The 26,814-nt window shown below is 43.5% G+C and overlaps 1 protein-coding gene and 1 long non-coding RNA gene across 10 annotated transcripts in view; one reads left to right on the top strand and one right to left on the bottom strand.

Moving 5' to 3' along the window:
- EBF1 (EBF transcription factor 1) overlaps positions 1-26,814 on the top strand; it is a 422,576-nt gene that overhangs the window by 7,495 nt on the left and 388,267 nt on the right. For 4 of the 9 annotated variants that reach the window (XM_020903303.2, XM_020903302.2, XM_020903296.2 and 1 more), the window contains exons 1-4: positions 11,994-12,963; positions 15,027-15,183; positions 15,734-15,797; positions 16,425-16,480. In XM_020903303.2, coding sequence (XP_020758962.1) covers positions 12,830-12,963; positions 15,027-15,183; positions 15,734-15,797; positions 16,425-16,480 — 411 coding nt within the window. In that variant the 5' untranslated portion in view covers positions 11,994-12,829. Of the gene's footprint in view, positions 1-7,230; positions 7,354-11,992; positions 12,964-15,026; positions 15,184-15,733; positions 15,798-16,424; positions 16,481-26,814 lie in introns of those variants that run through there. The other 5 variants (XM_020903298.2, XM_020903297.2, XM_020903295.2 and 2 more) reach the window with 3 other exon arrangements.
- LOC139034447 (uncharacterized) lies at positions 237-11,824 on the bottom strand. Its single transcript, XR_011486953.1, has 3 exons — positions 11,477-11,824; positions 2,738-2,861; positions 237-385 (listed from the first exon to the last, which is right to left on the bottom strand). It is a non-coding gene; the product is annotated as an uncharacterized lncRNA (long non-coding RNA).

The raw sequence follows: 26,814 nt of genomic DNA, 5'->3' as shown, positions 1-26,814 counted from the left end.
AAAATGCTTTTTAAAAATCATGGTAAAATATACATAACATGTACCACTTCAGCTATTTTTCAGTGTACTGTTCAGTGGTATATAAGATATTTTGGAGAATGAAGAGTTCCTTAGACTTAGATAGGAATTTAAAAGCTCAGGGCTTTCATTTCAATGGTAACATTAAAAAGTCAAGCACAGTCAGGCTTATCTGGGTAATTTCTATAAAACTGAGTACTGACATAAAATTTCCAGTCTCACATTTTAGTTTATGTTTATTGGGTGCCAACAGTGATGCTTTATTGTCATAAGCTGGTAAGAAAGGGACAGAAGTGGATTTGATACTGAAATAACTCCTTTAAGCTTTTCCTATACCACATGAATTAAGGAATGCTTGATGGTGGTTCTGAAAAAGAGAAAAATGGTAGAAGAATTGAGGCATTACACAAGACATAATTATACAGACATACCAGCCTAAAAGAACCTACTTTATTGAACTCAGAAGCATCTTGACATTTGTGTGGGAATTTAATTCCCACAAAATGGTGTTTCCAGACTTTTTTTTTTTTATTGTTTCTATATAAATCTTTGCTTTAGTGATGCTTTTTTTTCATACTTTTTGTAATTTGGTTTCATAGTTGTTTGTGCCATGTGCATAAAGAATTTATCCCTAGTTTAATGCTTGTGCATATTTAAAATAGTAAAATTAATTTAAATAAAAACATGAGGGATCCAGGAGTCTATTTTCTTTTTAAAGATATGTGTACAGTCATCCCTCAGTATCCAAGGGGGATTGGTTTCATGACCCACAGATAACAAAATCCAAGGATGCTCGAGTCCCTTATAAAAGGTGGGATAGTCCATTTGGCCATCCTATCCACAGGTTCCACATTAAGGAAATTCAACCAACCTTGGATCCAGAATGTGGGGATACAGAGGGATAACTGTATGTGACTCAAGTTTACAAGAGGCCACCCCACAGAGATAGTTATTTGTTTTTTTTTCGCAAAAGGCTTATATTTGAATTAGAAAACTGAACCAGTCAGGACAGACTAAGCTAAGCTGCAATAACCAACAAACCCCAAATCCCCAGTGGCTTAAACCACATACTTACATTAAATCTGTTGGGTTTTGGCAAAGACCTCTGCTTACTGTGTTCATGACTGCAGGATACCAACTGATGGATCTATCCTTGGTAATGCCTCTGGTTGAGGGGAGCAACTACTGAGGGTCCTCTCACTTCTAAGTAAATGCTCTGGCTTAAGTAGGTCAGATGACCACACTTTACAAGGAGAGGTGTAAAGTGTAAAATTTTGGGGGGTGCCCAGAGGAAAGAGAAGCCAGGAATTAGCTGACAGCAATAATGTGTGTAACAGAAAGCATCCTCCATCTTTCTGTAAAGGAGTGCCCTGTGGCCTGGTTTCAACACTTTCTGTTCCCTGGTAGAGTTGTGGACAGTTTTCTTAATTTCATGGGCAGCTGTGGCTCTTGGGTTACAGCCAAAGTTGACTTCTTACTAGCCTCGGGGCAAGGGCAGATCTCAACCTCACCTCCTCCCTTGTGAAATGGGAGAGAAATGTCACTTGCATAGTTTGTTGAGAGGAGTCAAGGTAATAATTCATGTGAAGCCTCGTCAATTGTAAGCTATTATCCAAAGGAAGTAATAGTATTGCTTCTGGAAATCACTCATGCCACACTGAGGGTGAACAGATAGTAATGATTTCACCCTACAGCACTTGTTACACTGTCAATATTTTCTCACAAAATTTCATGGAAATTAATAGGAAATTTCCTTAGGTGATCTGTGCATAGTTCTCCAATAATAATTCTGAAAGAATAGTTCTCCAATAATAAAAACCAAAGTTTTCTTCCTGGCTAGAAAATTACAGAGTGTTTTACATAACTCCCAAATCTATATGGTCCAATTTTCTAGCAGATTCCTACATTAAAAAAATGTGAAGTTAAACAGAAGAAGCACTATCTATCTGGTTTAAGAAGCAGTAGCTTTAAACTGGGGATCAGTATGAGAAAAATCACAAATGTCTCACAAGATAGCGCTGAAGATAGAAACACAGGAAGATTCTTGTACTACTGTAGCATCAATTCTTGAAATTCAAATCAGTCAAGTATCTTGGAGTTCTAGTTTAATAGAACTGGATGGCATCCTAAAGATGGTCTTGTTTTCCAGATGAAGATAGTAAGATCTGGAAATTTTAATTGAGTTGCTCTAGATCATGTTCCTTAAACACAAGTTGATAAGTCAAGTATTTTTGCCATTTCCTCAACCTGAAATTATAGAGATGAACACAATGGAGGAAGAAATGTTTCTGTGTTCCTCATATAACTGCTAATAAAGACTCTTCTAATCAGAACCTATAAAATTCCCTTCATTGTATATCTGCAATTAAATATTGCATTATAGAAGAAAAATCTACTGAAAATCCTTATAAAGGTCCAACAATGATTTTGAGATTCCTTTTCTGCATATCTAAAATTCAGTTGTTTTCCTCATTTCTGAGTTTCCCAAATGATGTTTTGATCCACAGGAAATGTATAAATTGAGTAAGAAAATAAGATTCTGATTTCTGGTTGAATAATTTCATTACCTGGTTATTCTATTAGATGTGAAAGTCTACTTTTTATCCTAGGAGAAGAATTTTCATATTGTCCACAAAAAGAAAAACATAAGGTTACCTTCCTAGGCATACTAGTTAGGAGAGGCTCAATTATGCAGCAGTGAAAAATCCCTGGGACTTACAGTGACAAAAGATTATTTCCTATTCATGTTAGAAGTCCACTGTGGATTGGAGGGCTCTTCACTCCACATTATCTTTGCAAAGAGTGGCAGGCGGAGCGAAACTCCATCTGGGGGTGGCCAGCAGCTGTGACAAGGGAAAGAGGGTTTGGTGAATTGCACACTGGGGCTTAAAGCTTGTGTCTATAAATAACACATACTACTTCTGCTAATTCCTCATTTGTCAAAGCAAATTACAAGGTCCCATCTAAATGCAGAAGGATCAGAATACTTTAATCTTACCATGCACCTGGAAGAAGAAAAATCATAATTTTGGTGAGCATCTGTAATGACTAACATAATAGGAATAAAAAAAAGAAGAAAATGAAACAGGTCCCCTACCCAGCCCAGCTATCAAAAAGCCAGTGTCTTACATCATCAGTTGGAGTAATAAATTATCTCTCAGCTGCACAAGAAAAACTCTTAACATATTAATTTGTGGCAGGTAAAATTTCCTGAACCCATCTTCATTACTCTTGCATAGAATGGGAAACAGGTACAAATTGAACTAAACTAAATGTGGGGCTGGGATGAGGTTTCTAGAAATGCCTGCTCAATGGGGAGACACATCCATGCCTTGTGTGGATTTTATTAGACTCATTTCTTTAAGGAGAAATTGCTTCTTTATGATATGATTATACCAGTCAGTAGAGTCTTTCTAAAATATTATGACAGTAGGAAAGTTAGAGCCTGGTCAGACAGTAAAGTTCATATTCACTTAAATTGCTAATAAGAGTAATTGTTTAACAGGTCCCTCTACAAATAGATTTTGAACCTTTAAAACAGCCTTTCTGGGAAATGTTGGAAGGTCTGGAATATGTTTAAAGGCTCTCATTTGTTTGTTTAATTTGGGTACAACTATTTGCTTACATATTTTTAAACTTTTAGTGTATTACTAGCAACAAAGTGTTTCAAGTGGGGGAAAAAAAAAAACTAGCTCAGAATGTCCCCTAAATTAAAAAATAAGAGTTTTGTACTTCCCAGAATAATAAGCACTTTTATAGTCTTTCTTTAAATCCTTCTTGGTAAAAATCTACAAAGCGAAAGGAAAGGGTAAGAGTCAAAGGCTGCTGATTTACTGTTTAATTATATCTTTCCCCCCTGCCCCTTAAATTTTCTAATAGAGCACGGTTAACATTAACACCCCAACCACAATAAACCAAACATATTTTATTACATATTTTATGTTCAAGATGGAAATGAAGATATAATAGTGAGATAATTTTATACAGAGGTACCATGAATTCTCTGTGACTAGGGGCAAATCAGTTTTGTGTTTCATGTTTAGTTTTCTAAACTATCATTACTAATTACATTAATAGCAATTTTTTATTGGGTAATGACTACAGTACAAGGGAGTGTATTAAATACTTTACATTTTTCCCTCACTTATTCCTCACAGCAAACCTGCTTTTACAAATGAGGAAATTGAAGATGAAATGACTTGACCAAGGTCGCCTAAATAGTTAGGAGTGGGAATCCTCTTTGGGGATAAATCATTGTGGTAATATTTCAACCAAAGTGTTTGATAATTGCAGTGTTTTTCTAATCCAACTCTCTGGGAAAGGAAAGAATTTAAATTGGCAGTGGTTCCTTTATTCATAAATATATGAATGCTCACTCTGTGCCTAGCCCTGTTTTAAAGCCTGTGGATATAGAACTGAATAAATATGCAAGGCACAGAGGTTAAGAAAAGTGGGTTCTGGCCTTAGACCAAAAAACTTGGGTTAGGCTCTGCAATGCAACCGTGGACAGGAACTCTAGCTTCATCTGCAAACTGGGAAATTATGTTAATGCTTATTTAATGGCTTTCATGGGTAAATTAAATGAGATAATGAAAGTCAAGTGTTTAGAACAGTATACTGCATAAGATGCTCCATGATATGTGCTCAGTTCAGTTCAGTCTCTCAGTCGTGTCCGACTCTTTGCGACCCCATGAACCGCAGCACGCCAGGCCTCCCTATCCATCACCAACACCCAGAGTCCACCCAAACTCATGTCCATTGAGTCCATAATGCCATCCAACCATCTCATCCTCTGTTGTCCCCTTCTCCTCCTGCCCTGGGTCTTTCCCAGCATCAGGGTCTTTTCCAATGAGTCACCTCTTCACATCAGGTGGCCAAAGTAATGGAGTTTCAGCTTCAACATCAGTCCTTCCAATGAACACCCAGAATTGATCTCCTTTAGGATGGAACGGTTGGATCTCCTTGCAGTCCAAGGGACTCTCAAGAGTGTTTTCCAACACCACAGTTCAAAAGCATCCATTCTTAAGGGCTCAGCTTTCTTTATAGTCCAACTCTCACATCCATACATGACCACTGGAAAAACCATAGCCTTGACTAGACGGACCTTTGTTGGCAAAGTAATGTCTCTGCTCAGCATGTACTAATTTTTAGTATTGTTATTTTTGTTATCGTCGTTGCTATAAGCAACAATAGACATTGTGGGGAGCTCCCTGATTAGGAAGGAGGGGGAGATATTTAAAGGGTATTTCCTGTCCAGTGTGGTATGAGCATTAGGCGAGTCAGGGAACGGTGTGAGTGACTGCCTATAGAATAGGTTTGGAAAGCTTTCCGGAAGAGGTTAATTTGAGCCGGTGATTGCGAGGGGAGAGGAGCTTCTCCAGGTGGAGAAGGGTGTAGGCATTCTGCTCCTGCATAAAGATGCTGCGGCAAAGGTATGTTTGGGAAACCTCTAGGCTCTGGCGAAGTGTAACGTTCTAGTGAGGGAAAGAAGAATGAAAAGCAAATGGAAAACCAGTAGTGGTAACTTGGGAGGTCTGGACCGGAAAAAGTTCTGCCTTGGGTGGCAGTGGTGGGAAGGATGCTGGGGTGATCACGAGGTGGCGCTGTGGCTCCACGTAAAGGGAAGATTCAGGCGCCGGCTTGTCACCGCGCACCCACGGCAGCCTCGGAGAGGCGGGGCAGAGCTCTCTATGGATCTGGCGCCGTCTACATACAGCCACCAGATAATGATGTTGATGAAGATAATAAATACTTAACGCAGATAGCCTGAAGCAGTCTCCTTTAGGACACACGGAGTCAATAATCAGAAACTGTCCGCAGAGGGTCAATTAAGAATGCAGAACTATCCAGCAGGGATCACTGGGCAATCCGGGTAAATCGTGGGCCCCGGCGGGAACCTGCCCCACCCTCTCTGCAGGCTAACCTGTAGCTTTTGGGCGGGTCCTATACCCCATGGGCTGCTCCCTGCTACCTGCAGGCTAAAGGAGCAACAGTTTTCCTTGTCGTAGGATGCTGCCTGCAGCTTTCGTTTGACTGGACCTGAGATTTTTTTGTGACTACTTTGCTGGGTTTCACATGCACACGTGGCACACGAATAACACATGAGCTCAGGCTCAGACACATGTAGGATGCTTTTGCGCACACACATTTCTTCACATGCACACTCACAATCGAGACACATCTACACGTGACACACACTATAGACATGCCCTTGTGTACTCACGGTTGTGTGCAACAATCCTCAAGCACATGGACACGCATGTACCCAAGTGCACGATGTCACTCACTGCCACACACTCCTATTGCACAGGCCCACAATATGCAACCACTCTGCACAAACACATTTGCACACTCACAATCACACACATCCAACAAAGACCTCCAAGCGCGGAACGGCGCGTAAAAAACATCTAGTGAATTGCACCTTAAGGAAAACACCCGAAACCTTTTTGTGACTCGGGAATCTACAGCTAGTCTGCTAAAAACTCCTCTTCCCTTCTCCTACTTTCCTCTAAGCAAACAGGCCTCCTACTCCTTCCCTTCCACTCCAAATCCTCGGAAGACTCAGTTTCTTTCTTTTTGGATTTGCACTGCTGAAGGGATGCTAATTTGTAAACAGCCCGGCAGGCAGCCTCATTCTGCCACCCTGGAATCTCCTTCCGAGCGGGGAGCAAGGGCCATTCATACTCCAGAATCAACCAGCCTTATCAGACTCCAATCCTGCGGGCTGGAGGGCTGTGCGGAAGGGTCAGGGGAGGGGTACGGTCGCGCCCTGGGACAGCCTTGGACTGGGACCTTTCTGGCAGTGCCGCCAACTGTATTCTCTCTGCACAGAATAATGAGCTTTTAGCTGCAGTCATTCCAAGGCTATATGGCCTTCCTCCATTAAAGCACATCCGCAGATGTCCAGATTTCTGCCCTCTGAAGGGAGTCCCAGGCATCCCCACACAATCTTGCATTTAGTTTATTTCAATTAGGCAACTTTGCATGCGCCTGGAGCTCTAAAAGTTCAGCTAAAGCTGGGGAGAAGCGGATGACTGGAGATCTCATAGCAAACGTGGCACAGTCAGGGCTGGAGCCGGCAGGACCCTAGCGCGCCCTGTCACTGGCCACCCAGAGATGCTTGGACCTCGACCGCGGGAATGTGCGTACAGTTTTAGCGCTTTTCAGAACCATTTATTCTCCTCTCTACTCTCTGCTATCTGCCCTTAGGGTACATCTTGCGCCCACGCTCCTTGGCCGTCTGGGATACCTACTGGCCTGAGAGCTAAAGGGATCTTTGAACCATGGAGGGCAAGAACCAAGGCAAACGCTGGAGATGAATGAGGACGCTGGGTGAGTGGTTCGGATCCAATTTTCAGGGTACTGGCTCTGGAGAAATTTCCACTCAGCGGCTTTATCGGCAGTGCAGCCCTGGACAAGTTGTTTCATTTAAATCACAGAGCATCAGTTTTCTCACCTGTAAAAGAGAGGTGATTTTACCCACCTTCTTTGTTGGTTGTGGGAATTCAGTGAGTTTGTACCTATCAAACCTTCAACAAATGAGATCTCTTCTTACCTGGGGGTGCCCCAAGGGACCCAAGAGAGTCAGCAGGCTCGCCTGGGAAAGGTTTATCAGGACCCCTTGCCTCAAGCCCCCCTCCTAGGACGACTAAGCCTCCCAAGCCAGAGCCTCAACGGCGTTATTTGCCTGGTTTCTACCTCCTAGCTCTGTGGGTGACTTTGTCCCTCTGTAGGCCTCAGTTTCCCTGTCTGTACTATGGGGCGAAGCATGCTCCCAGGGTCTGGAAGTGTCAGCCGGAGTGAGTGAACAAACCGGGCTTTCTCTGCAGCCCTAGGGGTAGGAAGCAGTGTTCACGGTCCGCGGAAATGGTCCCTTCTCTTTGCCGCTTGCCAGAGCACTGAGAGCAAGGACGAAGGACAGACGGATTTCCACGAAACCACTGCCTCCTACGCCAGTGCATTCCCCAAGGGCAGCAGGTAGAGGTCTTTAGGAGGGCAGAGTCAGGCTTTTGCCGAAGACAACACCCTGCAGGCTTCTGGGTGCGGCTCTGGGGCCGCAGTGGAGTCGCGCTCCGCTCAGGTCCTCACTTTCCCAGGGTCCCGGACTCCTACTTACTCCCAACCCTCTCCTCTTTCGGCGGAGCCTTGGCCTCTGCACGCCCCTGCCAAAGACTCCTGGCTGAGGGTGGACCGCCTTTGGGGCCGGCTGCATGCCGCAGTACTTGGTACCTTTGACCTTCATTGCCCCATCTCTCCCTGCATTTAAAGAGGCATCTCTCCCCCCCACCGTCCCCGTTCACTCTGCGTGGGATCAGGCTAGCAGCAAAAGGCAGGGGGCATTACCCTGACAGGCAGGCTTCCTGGGTGTGCACCTTCACAAGGGACTGAAAGGAGGGAATTTTCAAATGACAGGTCCCAAGTCTGGCCTCCTGGGGGCGGATGAGCAGAGAAATTTCCCTCTTTCCCAGTGATGTCCCCCAAGTCCTAGTTTAGCTGTGTTTATTTTATCTCTGCCCTTTTGGGGAGCGGGTGTGTTTCTATTTGCACTCCCCAGAAGTTACTGCAACACTGATGCTCTTTTGGAAATGGAATTGATCTGTGCTGGAAGTGTCTGGGGAAGCCAAGAGCAAGAAGGTATCAAAGTTTGGGGTGGGGAGGGGAGCTTGCTCACTGGGTCTGAGTTGCCCCCAGCCCAGGGAGAGCCTGGGTACTGAGCAGCCTTGTTTACTGTTTGGAGCAACTGAGAGGGAGGATGTAGACCTCTGTCACCCAACCATCCCTTGGAAGAAACTCTGAGGGATTCATCAGAGGAAATATCAAACCTTGCCAACTGCTCCTTCCACATTAAAAGTCAGTCTGCTGTATATCTTCCTCATGTACATTTTCTTCACTTCTCACTTTCTTTGTCCCTAATTCTGTTGGTCTGGTCATGGCCTGGAAAACTGCATTTCTAAAAAAATTTCTCTTTCCCCCTTTTGATTAAGCTGATAAGCTGGGTTTGGGGGTTGGCCTTTTAAATTACCCTAAAGTCATACAACAAATATTCTATAAAGCCTGGCAATGCTATATACACAAATTTGTCTCTTCTCTCAACTGGAGATGTGACTACAATGTAAAAAGGATGAAGATGGCCTCAGTACATATAGTTACCCCTATACACACACGTTTTGCTTTTTGGAGGTGGTGCAAACCTTATGTGAGGGAAGACTAAAAAGCGTTTAAGACATTTTTCAAAGTTTAAACTTGCCAGTGGCTAGTGCAGTATTCACCAGAGGAAATCTACAAAAAGCTACCAGTCTGCTGGCCTGGGTGTCATTCCCAGTTTTCTATCACCCTCTTTGTCTCTTTTCCACCTTCTCTTTAGCTTCCTTCCTACGTAAACATTTATTACTGAGAAAGCACAAGCACACTCAGAAGGAAAGCTCCAGATACACTCTGCTTGATTCAAGTAAAACACACTCACCATCCCAGGTGAAATCTCTGCTACCTCTGTACAAATGGACTTGGTCATATAAACTTTCCTGTCTCCTTTTATTAGTATTCTTTTCCTCGCAAGGCCTGGTAGATGTGGAGGTTGTCTTCCTCTTATGTAGATCCTGGAGATTCTTGGCTCTCAGGCAGGAACTGGGTTGCCTGAATTTCTCTGGGCCAATTTCTCTTTTGGATGAGATAGCTTCAGGCCCCTTCACAAACACATCATTTGCAGAGTGTGTCTAGATTTGCTTGACCCCTCCTAGAAATCCATCTGTTGTGTTACTCTCACTGATCCTCGTCCTCAGAGTGGCTGTGTCTCTCCTTTCTCTGTCACCTTTGGCAGTGATCTGATCCCTTGTTGTGTGTTCCTCATTACTGGGGTTTGTACCTCGCCAGACTCCACTTGGAGTCCTGAATACCGTTTATTGGAGTGTAAAATAGAGATTCAGGAAGTTAAACAGGGGGAGGTCTCTGTCTTTTGCCAGTGCTATCTGGGACTCTTGGATAGGAGGGTGGCCTCTGCATCCTGGTCCCCCTTCTTTGAAGGATCCCTTCAGAGAATCAGGGGAGGAAAGAAGGCAGAGGGGGCAGAGAAGTCCAGGAAGGGGGAGGGGGTTGGCTCTGGACACCCTTTGGGCCTAAACTTGGAGTTTTGAGAAGTTTTTAGCAGTCCAAGTTTAAGTTGTGCAGTTAAATACTGTAGAGATGGATGTCCAGCCTTCCATTTTGCCTCTTCACAGATCTATAATCCTTCCAGTGTTTCCAATAACATACCCCTCATGAACATCTACTGTATGACAGGAACTCTGGTAGAAGGTGTGGGGATCCTGCTGGGTCAAATGGATCTCTTCAAGAGCATCTTAGAGGAAGTGGCATTAGTTATGGTACCAGGGAGAAAGGTCAGCACATGAAATGGTCCAAATTAAGTGGTATGAGACTGGGCAGGCTTTGTGCACAAGAGATAAAGCAGTGTTGAAGACAGTGGCCATGTATCCTCAGGCCTGAAATAGTCTTTCAACTAGTTTGGAAGTGGCTCTTGCTTTTATGCTCTGTTAAGAGCACAAAGCATAACTTCTGCCTGTGTCCGTTCCATTCAACATGGGCATGTGTATTTTTCCATCACTGACCCGATGAGCTTCCTAAATCAAAGGGCCAAGAAAGGCAAGCAGAAAGAGGACCTGGATTTCTGGCAGAGAATTTCCCCGAAGGAGCCTTTAGCAGATTTGGCTGCAGTCAGGGAGTTCCTTTGAGAGCAATGAAACAGAAGTTCACCATGTGCTTATTAGAGGTTACAACCTGCTAAAAAATGATGGGGCACATTACCCAGAAACATCTAGCTATTTCCTTTGCCAGCCACAACCATATATGTTGAAAGATCTGAGGTAGGGGAGCATTTCTTCTTCCTTTCCTTCTTCCCTCTTTCCCTCCCTTCATTCCCTCCTTCCCCAGATCTTTCTTTCTGGACAGGTCGCAGAGCGAGAAGTTGGGGGAGGGTTTGTTCAAGCCCCCAATTTTAACAGAAAGAACAAGGAAGAGAGAAACCCTACCCCAAGTAACTCATCAGAGACGTTGTTTTTGCTTCAGTACTTAAACTTAGGAAAAAATCTATTTGGGGGGCGGATATGAGAGGGTGGGGATTGAATGCCAGCAAAATTTAAAACGCAGCGTGGCACATCTACAGTGAGAGCATTCGTTCCACCGTTTACCTATCCCGCAGAATACTCCAAAGAAGTGAGCGTGTGAGGCCAGTGCCTAACGCCGGCCGTCTCCAGGCAAGCGGTCCAGCGAGAAGTGTAGGGGCAGAGCCCGGTCCACCTCTCCCTGGGGACCCACAGCGCTTCCCTTGCCCCGGCCCAGGGTCCACCCCTCCCACCCCACCCTCCCAACGTGGAGGCAGTGCCCTCCGCGAGTTCCCAGCGCCGACCTCGCGCACCCATTTTTCCAACCCACCACCCCCTCCTCAAAGCGAAGAGGTGGGCACCTGGGATGCGCGTCCTGCTTTCTCTGCCCGAGCTCTCCCGTCTCCTTCACTTTTGCCCCCGACGTCCCAGAACAGCGGAGCAGGACACGACCCTGGGAGGGCGCAGCCTGTGCGCCTCGAACGCGCTCAGAGCGCGGCGAGGATGCTAAGCGGACTGTAATGGCCAGGATGCAGACCCCAGCTCAAATCCCTGAGAAGAATATCCTCCTCCCCTTCCTTCTGTTTCCCTTCTGCCCGGCACTTCCCAGCTCAGTCCCGCTCCTCTCCAGCTCGGACGCGGGTACTCAGCGATCCTTCACTCGCCACTTTGCAAAGAACTTTGGCCGGCTACCCTGCGCCACCCGGTGAGGGATGTTAATGAGGGAGCGTGGCCCTGCGCTGAGAGCCCGGAGGCTCCGGCGCCGCGATTGGCTACGGCGAGGCGGAAGGATGACGTTATGCAAATGAGGGGGCGGGCCCGTGTGGCGCGGGCCCCGCCTCCTCCCTTTGGGGTTAGTGTGCTTGTGTTTAGCTCTGGGGAGAGTCAAACTGGATTCCATAGGGAAAGCCTGCAAATCACTTCTATTTTAGCAAGGAGAAAACAGAATCTCTATCTAGCAGGGTCCACCTCTCTCTCTCTCCCTCTCCTCTCCTCTCCTTTCCTCTTTCTGTCTTTCCCTCCCCCTCCCCCTTCCCCCCACCCTACTCTCCGTCTCTGGTGTATCTGTCTACGGCAACCAGCGTCCTCCTCATCTATACACGCTGAAAGGAAAGAAACATCTTTGGTTGGGAGAGAAGGAGGAAAAAAAAAAAGAGAGAGAGAGGAAAAACTTGCCTGGTTGTGGAAAATGACACTTGAAGTAGCAAAGCCGGCAGCGCGAGTTGAGTCTATTGTTTCTTAAATTGCCATCAGGGTTTTTTTTTTTTTTTTCTTCCTGCTTCTTCAAGTGAACGGTACCTCTACAAAAGGAAACTCCAGCCCCTCCTGTCCTTCACCGGCCTGTGATCATTACAAAAAAAAAAAAAAAGAAAAAAAAAAAAAAAAGAAAAAAAAAGCACCCAAACCAAAAATTAACCAACCAAACAACCCCCAACAGCCAAGCACACATCTCTATTTTTTTTTATTTTGGTCTTTTTGTTGGATTTTCCCTTCCTTTTCTCTCTCTCTTTCTCTTTTTTTCCGGGTTATCGCTCAATTTTGAGCGAAGGTTTACATTTTTAAAAAATTTGCTTTCCAGCCCGCCTTGATCTAGCTCGAGTTCATCGACTCAAAAAAAAAAAAATCTCTGGCTGGCGTTTTCTTTGCCTTTTTTTTTTTTTTTTTTTTCAAATTTTCAAGGGGGAGGAGATTTTCCACAAGAAAAGGTTGTTTTCATGTTTGGGATTCAGGAAAGCATCCAACGGAGTGGAAGCAGCATGAAGGAAGAGCCGCTGGGCAGCGGCATGAACGCGGTGCGGACGTGGATGCAGGGCGCCGGGGTGCTGGACGCCAACACGGCGGCGCAGAGGTGGGTACCGCTGGGGGACCGCGGCCCGGGAGGCAAGCCGCGAGCAGCAGAGCCGGGCGGCGGTAGCGGCAGCAGCCGCCGCGGGGTCGAGCCGCGCTCTTGCGTCTGCAGCTGGGCTCTGCTCGCCTCCGGGGCTCCGCGCTCCCCGGCCGCCAGGTCTTGGTTGCCTGCGGCCGGAGAGCCAGGAGCTGCCGGCGAGGAGCCCACGATTTACCGGCACTTTCCCCTGCCTGGTCTGTGACTGTTTTCATTTTGTTTTAAGCCAGAAGAGGCTCTCACCAGCGTGATGTTGGATATCTGTGTTTTTCTGTGATTGCTGTTTCTTTTCTGGCCGGCTGTCTTTTCTTTCTTTCATTTTTCCCCTGCTTTTCTTTTATTTGCCTGTTTTCATTTCTTTCCTTCTTCTTTCCTTTCTCTTCGTTCTTCCTTTCCTTCCTCCTTTTTCTTTTGCTCTTTTCTCCCACTTGAAAACTTTCTTTCCTTCTCCTTCCTTTCCTGCCTCCCTCTCTTCCTCCCTTTCTTCTTTCTTCCTCCTTTCTTTTCTTCACTTCCTTTCTTCCTCCCTTTCTTCTCCTTCCTTCTTTTCCTTGTTTCCTGCTTCTTTCTTCACTTTCTCCCTCTTTCCTCTTTTTCCCTTCTTTTAACTCCCTTTCTCTTTACATTTCCCCCTAGAATCATCTTATTTCTCCTCTCTGATTCTCCTTTCCTCTCTGTAGCTTTCAATTTTTCTTGGTCCACCCGGAAGACCAACTCCTAACTTTAATTCTGACATCTTCTGAAAGTCTTCCCTACAGTCTGTAACTATGGCCCCTTCTAAGCCCCTCTGCCACTCTCAGCTCCTGGGATGCTATGTTGTATGGCCTGGAGGCACTGCTTAGGAGACCGACTTGGGGGAACTTTCCCGGGCACCTTCTGTACCCTTTCTGGGGACTCCTGGTCCCAACTGAGAAATAGTCTCCCCTTTTTTTTCAGGCCACCATTTGGGCTTGGGAGAGTGGGAGATATGGTGGCCCAAGACTATCCCGCCCAGAGAGAGCGGAAGGGGAAGAAGGAAGATGACTAATTACATCATCCTCATCTTCTCCGGGCTGGGGACAAGTGTCCACAACACTGTTCCCGTCCCCAGTGATAATAAGGATGGCGGTGGTTGGTAGTGAGAGTGAGTTGGGTAACCGGGCTAGAAGCGAAAGTGTGTGTACGCCTGTGTGTGGCGCGTGCGTGTGTGTGTGCGCGCGCGAGCCCTTGTGTCCGGGCAGGTCGAGCTGTCAGTGGCCTCACCGAGCCCCTGGCGCCTGGGCTCCAACCCCCGGGAGGGCGCGCTCAGCCGTCAGCCCTTGTTCATAGGATTTCTGGAAAGCGTGTGAGGATTTCTGCGAAACAGTAAAACTTTGTCAGGACAGGTCTTAAAAAAAAAAAATCAATTCCCTTTCCCACAGCGACCACCCCTGACAGCCCTGAGTCCCACCTGCAGGTCCTTTTCCTCCGCAAGCTTTCCTTGGTGCGGGGGTGGGGGGGCATGCAGCTTCCCTATGCCGGGCATCCGCGGCTGTCCCGGGGGCACAGAAGGTTTCCCGGAGGATGGCTGCTGCAGCGAGGAGCTGAGAATGTTCCCCCCTCCATTCTCACCTGCCCACGGGAGACTCGAGGGGGTGGCGGGAACCAACTCCCCAGCCCACCCTCTAAGTTGTCAACGACCGTCTTCATGCCGCGATCCGGGTTCACCCCAGCCACCGCTACTTTATCCTGCCTATGCAGCGGAGTCAAGTCGGAATAAATGCCTACAGCGTTTTATCTCGTGCGCAAAACCCAAACAAAACTTTCCCACCTCTCCGTCAAATTCGGGGGGCGCGCCGGTTCTCGGCGGGGAGGACGGGACAGTCGCGGGCACTCTGGTCCCATCGCCTGGTGGGCCCGAGGCGCCTGAGGGGGCGTGTAGGAAGCCCACTGGGCGTTTTAGGGGCAGACAAGGTGGTGGTTTGAGCGTTCGCGCGTGTGTAAGGGGTGACAAGGGGTCGAGGGTTGTTGTCCCGCTTAGCCGTCTAACTCTGCGTCTTTGGCCGCAGCGGGGTGGGTCTGGCCCGGGCTCACTTTGAGAAGCAGCCGCCTTCCAATCTGCGGAAATCCAACTTCTTCCACTTCGTCCTGGCCCTCTACGACAGACAGGGCCAGCCCGTGGAGATCGAGAGGACAGCCTTTGTGGGGTTCGTGGAGAAGGAAAAAGTAAGTGGGCGCAGCGCCGCTGCCCCTCGCCCCCTGGCCGGGAAGCAGGCCCAGGCGCTTTGGGAGGTGCGCTCCTCCGCGAGTGCAGAGCATCCGTAACACATCCCTGCGCGGGGTCCCCAAGCCACTTCCCGTTCTGGGCGAACCTGGGCTCCCGGTTCAGGAGGTTCTGCTCCAGAAAAGTTCGCACCGACTCCCCGGAACTGGAGAGAGGCGAGCCCGGCTTCGCACTCCAGGGTCAAGGGCTCCGGGGTGAACCCGCCCTCGACCGCGCGACGACGCGCAGCTCCTGCCTCTGCTTGTCCGCAGGCCCTAGCCACGGGATCGCCTGTGCGCGCCCCCACGAAATTTTCTAGAAAGTTAGAGGGAGCAGTAAGGGTCGGGAGGGCGGCGGAGGGATCATAGTTGGCCGCAATTTCTGCTCCTCCCGGGCCTGTCCGGCTCCCCGGCCGGCGGTCCCTGCTTGGGGAAAGATGCCTCGAAGTCGGTCCACTAGCTCACGCCGACCTCTCCTGCATCTCTTATGTCTTTGCGTTCTGCTGCAACCCAGGAAGCCAACAGCGAAAAGACCAATAACGGGATTCACTACCGGCTCCAGCTCCTCTACAGCAACGGTGAGGCTCCTGTCAGGTCCACGCCGGTACCCGGGGCTGCGGGTGCGGGTAGGGGGCGTGGGGGAGCTCCAGCTGGGCGAGAACCCTGAGCAAAGCACAGCTGTTAGGCATTCTGGGGTAAAGTGGCCCGGTTTTGCTTGAAGAGGTCTCACCTGAGGAGGGCTCTGAGTGGCCCGAGGGCGGCCGCATCAGCGTACCTGGGCCCAGGTGTGGTGCCTTAACCCGCGCTGGGCGGCTTTGTTTTACTTCCCCCGAGTTCTAAGGCCGGGCTTCTCCGCTTAGCGTAGACTTCATCCTCAAGGTCCCTGGAGTTCAGGGGGCTCGAGCGGTCAGGGCCTTGGTGGCTGCAGGGGAGCGCGCAGAGGGGCTCCAGCCTTCGGAAGGGAGAGTACCCGGGTTGGGGGTCCATTTTATTCCCGTCAGCCAGCGCTTGGCGGCTGCCTTCCAAAAGCGCTAGGGCTAGGCCAGTGGCCCTTATCTGCGCCCTGGGGAGAGGGGGTCCCGGCTGTGCTTCTCTGGGACGGTCGGAGTTCCGTCAGTCTTGGAGCTCCATTGTTTGTTTGTTTTGTTCAGATCCTCTCTCACTTAATTGTCTTTCGTTCCCCTATCCCCCGCCCCCTCCCCCAGGAATAAGGACCGAGCAGGATTTCTACGTTCGCCTCATTGACTCCATGACAAAACAAGTAAGTTTCTTAATTTCGCGCCGCGGGGGTGACTCCACGGCCGCGAAATTTGGGAGTCAAGAAGCTGGCGACTGCTAAGCGGGAGGGCTGGGAGTCGAACTCTCAATGCCTGGGCAGACCGCTCTCAGCGCAGCCTCCCAAATGCCCATGAGCACGTTGGCTCGCCGCGTGGGGAAGGTAGTTCGACGGCTCCTTCTTTACAAGGGAAATTCAGACCTTGTGAATTAAGACTATGGGGGTGCTGAGTGGGGGAGAATACGGGCTGAACTTCCTTTGACCCGGCCAGAGAGCCCCAGGGGGCGCAGAAGGTGCCTAGGGACCCTGGTGCAGATCGGGCTGAACTTGTGAAACTCAAACCAATCAGGACCTCCCCTGGGAGGTGGAGGGCAGAGGGAACGGGTGAGGGGCAAAGGCAGCCTCTCCAGGAATGGGGAGGTGGACCGAGAGCGTAGATGAGCTATTCTACGCATTAAAAAAAGAGAGATGGCGATGGTGGTAGCATTGAAAGAGGGAGCGACAATTGTTAGAGGGTATTTTGCAAAAATCCTCCTGCTCTTGCCTCCAAGTTTGGCAAGAAGCCAGGCAGCATGAGTGAGCTTGTGGTCTTAAAGGTACATAGACGGCGTTTTCTTAAGCTACCCAACACGCGGGTGCCAAGCAGTATATATTAAGGTTGAATTATGGTTTAAAAGATACAATTATGAGCCGAGTCAGAAAAGAGGTCTGACGTTTTTACGAGGGGCAGAAACTTTTTTTTTTTAATTTTAAGAAAAAGTTTAGCAATTAAATATCTGGTTAGGTAGCTGGAGGATTTAGTAACAAAAAAGAAGACAGTTTTATTGGGTGCGGGAAAGAAATCAGAACAAAGAGAAAGTTACCCATTGTGTACTAACCACCAATTTAGTGAGAGGGTTAAAGCTCATTTGCTTGATTGTGATTTTAAAATATTCCCTTTAAAAAGGGGGACATAGTTTTCATAGATACTAGATTGGAAAGTTTCAATTTAGGGTATACATGCATATTTAAACATTGTTTTTAGATACCCATGGCTTAAATATGTTGTATAAAATGCGCGCAGCTGTTGGAAGTTTTAAAATCTATACTCAGCAAGGACCAATTAAATAACAGCTAATTGTAATTATTACCTTCATATTTCATTGTGAGTCAAGTAAAAAACATGAGAGGATGAAATGTATCTTTTAAAATGAAGAATACATATCTCTTGAAATCTGTTTCAAATTATTAGCCTGAATATTTGACTTTCTTGAAGATCTGTTTTCTTAGTTGATCGTTCAGAGTAAATGCACATTTATACTTTTATTAATATCATTGTTTTATTATTATTATACTGGCTTTGATCATTATATAGGCTAATTCCCTTTCATTTGGACACACTGTATTTTTTTTTAAAATGTTTTTCCTGCCAAATAAAAAGCCACAAAAACTTGATTTCAGGAACTTAAAAAAATGATATCAAATCAAGAATGTCTTAAGTGGAGTTTTGTGTAAAAAATTGTGTTTGATACCTTGGATATCTTTTTTTCTTCCATTTCCATCAGAGGAAAGAAAAGATGGGAGGGGAAGAGGGAAAGTATGAATTCTAATGCATATTCCGAACTATGTACTTATTAGAGTTTAATTTTTAAAAGATAAAAACATCCCCACAAACCAGTATATAAGACCTGTCTGCTTGTGAAATATTGGCCACTTATATATTAAATTATAGGCAACTCTATGAAGTGAATAGTTGTAAGGAACATAAAATTAGGACATGCTTGAAGTGATACCTTTTCTCAACATTTTATTTTAGGCCCTGTAAAAGAAAAAAAAAAAGAAAAAGTGCCACAAGAATTGATTTTCCTATTATGAAATGAGCTGACTTTACACACTGTTCTATGGTGGAAAAATAATCTTGATTTTTATAAAGCAGTACATCTAATATCATTTTACTAACAGGGTCATAGAGCTTAAGAAAAATTACAGTGTAAGGCATTCTTTGACTGCCTGGTTTCATAAATTCTATCAGTTGTGAGGGTGGAGGTGGGACCAGAATCAAATAAAGTGTAGTAGGAGCAGATATAAGAAAGTCATTTGCCATACTATGACATCTCACTGAAAGTTAAAATTGTAAATGTAGGCAATTACGTATTTTGGTGGGGAGTGACCTGATAAACAAATTTAGTAATTATCTGAATTTAGTCTAAAAATATCAAGAAAAAAGGTTTTTCCAGGCATACCTGTTTGCTTTCATAATAGTTGTCTAATTCCTTCTCTGTAGCTTTTACTTTGAAAGGCAATCTCTGCCCGTTATCCGGTTGCTTGTTCCTTGATTATGTGCTGTGAGAATTTGGGAAGTAGGTTAGCTTCTTGTGTACACAGCTAATACAATAGTCTTCAAAAAGCAGATCAGCATGAAGAGCCTGACTCTCCTTAGCTCTGATGTAATTATTTTGTTCTAGCTTTGATAAGTAAAACTGTGGATTCTCATCTAGCTTTGAAATTATTCTATGATCATTAAAATGCCAAGTCTAACTTTTAAATTTCTTAAGTTTTTGATTTTAGTTAAGTATGCAATGACCCCTTCAATCAGAAGCTTGATATAGGTGACTGATTAAATACTTACTTTTTTTCCCCTGTGAAATTCTTACAGATAGACTCACAATTTTGATATTTAGAATCTTGTTGCAGAATGGAATAATTTCAGTGATGTGATGAGTTCTAATAACATCATAAATTTCAGAGGGAATATCTCGGTATAGTTCAAGTGTCTTAGCTGCTAATTTATCATAACATTTTTCATATCAGATGCAGCTTTATGTATGTAATGTCATATCTTTGACTCACAAGTTGGGGTTAAAACTCAAAGGGAATCTTTGGCAAGCAAAATTCAAAACTAGCTGTGCACTTGATATTTTAGTAGAGTGTTCCTGATCTTGGGTGGAGTTAGTAGCACTGAGATCAAACAGAAATGTACTCAATCAACCAAGATGTATTGGTATGACATAGTATTTCACACCTTTTCAAAGTGTCTCATTACACTATTTTGGGTAATGACTTTTAATTTTGGACTCTACCAGGAAAGGGGAAGCTTTATTAGAAGTGAACGTGTAAGGATCTGAGCCTCTCATCCCTGTACATTTTTTTTATAGAAAAAAAGGATATAATGATATTTAAAATACTTATCCGCAACTAGAAAATAAGCTTGCTTTTGGGAAGAGTTTTTCAAAACCAAGTTTAGCTGGACTAAAAATAGGTTGTTTTTGTGTCATTGCTGTTTTTGGTATTCCATTAGAGAGCATGCAGAAAGCTCTGTAGGATCCAGAAGTTTATGGCTGTTGCATCTAACAGCAGTATCTACTGTGGAAACTCAAATGAACTCAGTGAGAGAGGTCTGAGGTTTGATATGCCTCTGTTCAGATTTTCCTGTAGTATTTGAAATATTATTATGTTCTGTGATTGCTTTAGTGAGTTGTTGTTAAATTATTTTTTTAAAAAACCTTTAATTTTTCTTCCCTCCTACCATCTTGCTTTGAAAAAAGTGACATTTTTATAGTTCAAAGAAAGTACTAAATTCCATAAAGTTATCAAAAACAAACACTCCCTGCCCCCAAACCAAAGCTCTTTTTTTGGAAAGGGAATACTAATAGTCACATAATCCTGGTGTGTATGGATTTGAAGGTAGGCAGTATGGTGAGGGGACCCCTTAAAAGCCCCAGAGCAGTGAGGAGTCTAAGATACAATAATCAGAACTGCTGTCATAGTTCTCTTTCCAGCTAATCTTTACATATTTATTTTGATGTTCCCGGTACTTTAAGTTATTGATGCAAGTGCATTTTTTCCTATTGATTGTTTCATTATATCCTGCCACAGCCACGTAGAATTGATTAACAGCTCTTTCTGTTTGTGGTTCTTCATTGGTAGATAAACACATTTTTAGTGTATCAATAATTTCCCAAGGAATTCAACAAGGCCAGCAGAGAGATTCTTTCATTTATTTGAGGAAACAAACAAACAGAAAAGGACAGGGCAAGTTTATAGTTAGGAGCCATATTTCAGCAGCTTTCTCTTTTGGTAACATGTCAAAAATGCAGGTGATTTAAATTTCCTTGCACATAGAGGAATGAAGAAGTTTGGAATTTTTATGCATGATCAGGACCTGTGTTTGGGAAAATGTAAACTCATCACAGTGGAAAATGTGTTGTTTGGAGTCTGGGGGTGAAAACAAAGCTGATGGTTTTGGAGAGATTGCTGGAGCCAGATGGCCTAGTACTTTCCCAGTCTGGCGGTCCAACTGCTCCCTCCTGGATAATATACAGCCATTTGTTCGGGGATATTTACGCTAGAGCTGTTTCCATGTGAATGTTTGAACAGCATTAAAAACGAACGTATTAGTAGCGATGCGTTTATTGAACTTGTATGACTGCATGGACAGTCTGTTCTCATGTCTTATATTGCTGAGAGGGATGGAGAAGTATTTGGATGTTGGTGAATTGTTTATATAGTTGTCGAGCAAGAATGATTTGGTCTTAGTTATTAAAATGTGTAAGCATTTGGAAACTAATGGAAGGAATGGTAGCACCTACCTGGAAGCTCCGTTGTGAAAATGAATTCATACATGAAAAGTGCTTAGAACAGTGACCGGCATATATTAAGTGCTTAATAAATTCTCTGCTTTTATTATTTTATTATTACTATTATTACCCCATTGAGTTAACAAAGCCAGTTGTATCTGCTAATATAGATGTAAATGTAGTTATCATATGAGTGAAATATCTTTTATTACTGCTAGAAAAAGAAATATCATATGATATTGTTATAATGATTCAGTTTTTATCTTGGTGTTTGAATAATATGAGAGATTTTATTTCTCTGAGGCACAAAAGATGCATTCTGAAGCTAACTGCTTTTGGTACACATTCTCTTTTTATTCAGGGTGTGATGTAACTGAACAGCTTACTGAATATGATATCATTCCTTTGCAACTTTCCTAATTCAGTTCTGCAAACAGGCCTGCTTAGCGGCTGAGCTTAAGTTACATTTTTGTATTAATTTGTTCACCAGTAGCAAAACTGCTAATTGAAGCAAAATAATTTAAAAAATTTATTCCACTATTAATTTTGGATTGCTGTTTGACACAATTGTTTATGAAATGTCAAATTTGTAGTGTTTTCTTTGGCATAGGTTAATTTTTAACTGAGACTCCCTCACCTACTAGAAGTTTCTCGAACCACATTAGCTAATACTTTTTTTTTTAATGACAAGTACTAGAACTTGGTGGTCGAATGTAATGATTAATGTTACTGTATGTTGATAGTGTAGGTGTTTATATTATTTTTTGATTAATTTCAGTTCTTGGCATTTTGCTGCCAAAGGCATGTTGACTGTGTTTAGAGAACACTTTACTCCTGGTTGAGCGAGGTACTTTGTGCGTTTGTGAATGTATTTTTAAGGTGAGAAATTAAGTTTGGCTTTTTATTTTCAGTTTGGAAAAAAAAATAAGAGTGACATATTTTCAAGGTTGTTGTTTTGATTTAAATAGAAAATTAGGAGTTTTTGTTAGTTATAAGTAACTTCTCTGGGCTTTCCTTGTAGCTCAGTCGATAAAGAATCCCCTGCAATGCAGGAATCTGCTTGCAATGCAGAAGATCCCAGTTCGATTCCTGGATCTGGAAGATCCTCTAGAGATGAAGATGACAACCCACTCCAATATTCTTGCCTGGAAAATCCCATGGACAGAGGAGCCTAGCGGGCTACTGTTCATGGGATCGCAAGAGTTGGACATGACTTAGCGACTAAACCACAGTCTGTCTTCCTTTCTTCCTTCCTTCTATTCTTTCTTTCCTTTCATTCTCTCTTTCTCAGTTGATGATGACAAGTCTCTGATGGTTTGTTTGTAAACCAGAAGACTCCTACTGAAAACACTACTGAAAACATTTTGTTCCTAAAATCCTTTCAGATTTTGATGAATCAAAGTCAAAAGTGTTCTCTTTGCCCATTTTGTTTTGGCATGGGACACAAAGAGTTAAAACTATTAGAAAAGTAAACAAAGAAAATCATGCTTAGTTCTCTGTATTTCCTTTGGCATCCCATTGATGTGCGATCCCAGTGTAAGTTCACCATGTATTTTTTGTTTTACTGCGTGGTCTTTATCTGTAGTAGGTTTCAGTTAACTTTTAAGACCCAGTGGTATTTTAGAAATGCAAAGATGAACTGTACTTCACAAGATGCCTTCTAAAACAGTAGCAACCACGGCAGAGTTTCTCAATTGACTGATTTTATTTCTTTTTAAAGATGGTGTAGGTTAATGTATAATAGGGCATTTGAAACTGCTGGCATTTCATCCTCTTACAGTAAACCTTCTGACAGTGTTGCTGTGTAAGGATGTAAAAGTTCTTGTTTTTCCTTCATTTTTGTTAACTATAAAAAATTATTTCTGAAAAAACCTTCAATATGAAAATCAATGGGGTATTTAAAATAATTGTGATAATTTCATTATGCTCATTAGAAGAGAACATTAAGAAAAGGGAGGATAGTATATTCAGAAGAATAAATTTCCAAATTTGTCAAGTTTTGACAACTTTTTTTTTTATCAGTTTCACTAGCTTTTTAAAGCTGAGACAAATTTTGTGCTGTTTATTCTTTTCCTTTTCTTCCTGTAGAAGCATTCCTGCCACCTTAAGGGTTATATTTGCATTGGAAGGATTAACGTAAACATCTTTTCTACCTGATACTGTATTTTTTTTGGTTTGTTTTTTTTGGTTGCTTCACCATTTATTCATTTATTTAAATAATATATTTTATATGTTTTCTCTCTCCCTCTTGCCCACCTCTGTAACAGGCCTCCCATTCTTACCCCTGATGAACGCATTGATTTATTTAAACCACTGTTGTCTTTGTCGGTCTCACAGCAGACTACCTTCTTCCCAGTGAGCAGACGCATGATTTACTATGGAGGATGAAAATAAGCCTTTTTCTTGGTGTTCCATTGTCTAGGTCCTAAACCAGCTGTCTATTAAAATGGTTTCACTTAAAGTGGTCAATGCTGTTTATAAGCTTTTGTGATCTCCCAGCTGATCCAAGCCTCAAGGAGCTTTACTCACACCCTACAGAGGCACATATTTAAATTACGAAGAAAAGCAGAAACTTTTCCCTAAGTTGTACTAGAGGATCCCTTTCATTTTAGGCTTGAAGTCTGGGTTTGCTGAACTGTGAACCAGTCTTGACGTGTGTACTAAATGTAGATGGTAGAGACTTGATGTGTGTGAAAGCCGGAGAGAACTTGTTGGCATTTTTTAGAGAGTCTGTCTTGTTGACAGTCTACATCAGAGACATTTATCAAAATAGATTTATCCTGTTTTCCTATGTTGGATCTCATCAGAATGTTGATTTCTCAGACCATATTTTTATAAGATGGTATGGTGTGTGTGTGTGTTAAGTTTTCGCAGTAAAGACAACAAAACAAAAAAGCAGCCGAGGTTGGAGGTGGAGAGATGCCTTTAATGGAGTTCTACTGTGTAGCTAGCTAGTGCTATGACACTGAGGTTCTAGATTACTTTATTTCCAGGATTTTAGTCCTACTCTTTAAAAGGAGAGGAAAAAGACTCTGTTTCACTTGCTTTTATTTCAGAAGTCAGAGAAGCAGCAAGCGCTTGTTTATCTGTGTTTATATGCTGAAAAGTTTTGTTGTGTTGAGGCCCCAAGGAAAGGGACAGCAGAAGTTTCCTGCTTCCATTTGTCCCCAGAGTTTAAGTATTTCTGAGCAAATCCAAACTCATGCTTTCATTTTTTCTGTGCTTGATGTAGAGGAGGTCTCTGCTGCCAAAAGTGAAGTGGCAGGTTGACATTTGGTAGAGATGTATTACGGAGGCCCTGGGCCTGCAGCAAATGATATTCAGTCACCAAAGATAAAAAGATGGAATTCCTGGGAGACCGTGGATCATCTACTGTTTTGGGGGAGTCACCAACATATTTTCACTGCAGCCTATGTTTAATGGAGTGTCATCATATGTCCACTGATTTCAGAGGAACCAGTAGTCTCAGTAAAAATAATACTGGTATTATCTAGAAAGAATCAAAATGAGAAGGTCTGATGTAATTGATGTTCCTTCCTCCTAAAAAAGCCAAATTATTATTTTTTAAACAGGAGGGAAAATCCCATTAATACTTGTGAATTTTGTTTTCCAAGTTACTTGTATTAGTTTAGTGTGACAGAAAACTAAAGTTGAAACAGAGGTTATCAGGGGTGTTAAGAGAACATACAAAACATGGAGTGATAATAGGATTTTGCAGAAGTGCGTAATTAAAAGTTTTTAGCACCACATATGCGATCTAACCAGAAGATAGTTATGAATTACGTAAAGTGAAGTAGTGACTTACACAGATCTGGCTGTGCTCTCTGATGGGTGGCAAGCACTCCCTTAAGCAAATGGTCAGTTTACTGCCATTGGTGGAACTCGTTGAGAGAGTGATGTGATACACTGAGGAGAACTCGGCGTCATGTCTGTGGTATTCCAGCCCGGAGTTGCAAAACTAGTCCGAGGAAGCATTAGACAAATCCACACTGAGGATGGTACTACGAAATAACTGGCCTCTATTCTTCAACAGTGTCAGTGTCATGAAATAACACTCAGGAATATTTCTTATTGAAGGTGATATGACAGTTGGATGCGGTGATTGTTAGGGTGTGTGTTTGTTTTGCTGTAAATGACATCATTGCCCAACTGGTGAATCTCAGGTGTTTACATTATCATGTTGTACTAATGTTCATTTTCTGATTCAGATAATTGTGCTGTGGTTATGTAGGAGAATTTCTTGTCTTAAAGAAGTGCATCTTGAAATATTTAGGGCATGTCTGCAGTTAACAAGTGGTTCAGGAAAAGAAAATAGAGAAAGATAAATAAATTTAGTTTACTAAAATGTAAACATTGGAAGCATCTGGGTAAAATAAAGTATCTGGGTAAAGTATCTTGGAAATCTTTATATATTCTTGCGACTTTTCTGTATGTCTAAAATTATGGCAAAATAAAACATTAAAAATAGAGGGTTATAGCAGGCCAGCCATAAAAAAAAGGCTTTTGATGGGTCAGTGGTACAGAACGGTTTTTTCCTTATTCAGGTTCTTTTTGTCATTTTTTAATTTGTTGCTGTTTTTGTTTTGTTATGGAGTTACATAAAATCAGAGCCTGTTCTGAGGGTTTGCACACACAATTTCATAAGCTGTCCCCCATCATTTATGGTTTTGAAAGTCCCAGGATCATAAAGAGAGCACATTTCAGCCAAATACAAGTTAGATACTATAGTTTCTGCGTGCCCTTAAAAAAAAAGATAATAATAATCTCTGGTTAATTTAGGTAGTTTCATTACCAAGAAACTGAGAGTTATCTGAATGTGTGAAAGTAATTTTATTAACAATTTGAAGCTGTGTTATATTAGTATTATGCAGTGATACATTGTTAAGTTAGTTAAAATGTATACCCATGTAGAGAACTGTCCTCTACCCATAGCTGTGAATTTTTCTTTGGCCCGGGTATTAACAGGTAGATCTTGCAGAAGCAGAGGTCTCAGGAAAACTTCTGGTGACCTTAAGGAAAATGTTTGTACACATATAAGTAAAAGCAGACAAAAACATCTCGGATGGTGAGGTGGTTTGGGATTCCAAATTTTCAGAGTCAAATGTAGTTCTTCTTGGTTGAGGGAGATAACTATGGTGTAAATTCCCCTCATCCTTCCCCCAGCATATGCAGGCAGATTCTACTGTTTGGGTGGGTATATGCCCTGGAGAACACATGTTTTCATGTAGGCAGGAAGGGTTTCCCTTGATTGATGAATCATCTCAAAGAAGACAGTGAGTGGACTTATTAACCATACCCTCACTTGTTTTCTACTGCTTACCTCTAGAACACTACAATTTGGAGCTGAAAGTAGTAAGATGAGGTGACAAATAACAATTATTTAAAAATCAAATCCATATGTTTTTGTATATTTTAAATCACTAGTATCTCAATCTCCTAAACCCTTCTGGATTTTCCCTTCCCCCTTGATTAGATTTATTTTTATTCTGAATTAGAGAGTTGTGGTTGTCTTGACAACAGAAGCCCATCTCATACAAGTATCCAGAGATGTGCGTTATAACAAGGTGGTTGATGGGACAAAGAGGAATGTATCCTCTTCCACTCCATGTGGATTGATCCTCATCAACTGTCTTGAAAGGGTCAGCCCGGTGAGGGCTTTGGCTCTGAAAGTTAATTGGCCTTGCTTGGGGCAGTGGTGAATGGTCAAGAATCGGCTGTGATAGTTTTTTTCTCTGCTATTTAATTCCATTCTTAACTCAAATC

The sequence above is a fragment of the Odocoileus virginianus genome, chromosome 3 (assembly GCF_023699985.2).
Source record: "Odocoileus virginianus isolate 20LAN1187 ecotype Illinois chromosome 3, Ovbor_1.2, whole genome shotgun sequence".
Lineage (NCBI taxonomy): Eukaryota > Metazoa > Chordata > Mammalia > Artiodactyla > Cervidae > Odocoileus > Odocoileus virginianus.
This window is presented reverse-complemented; position numbering and strand designations above follow the sequence as displayed.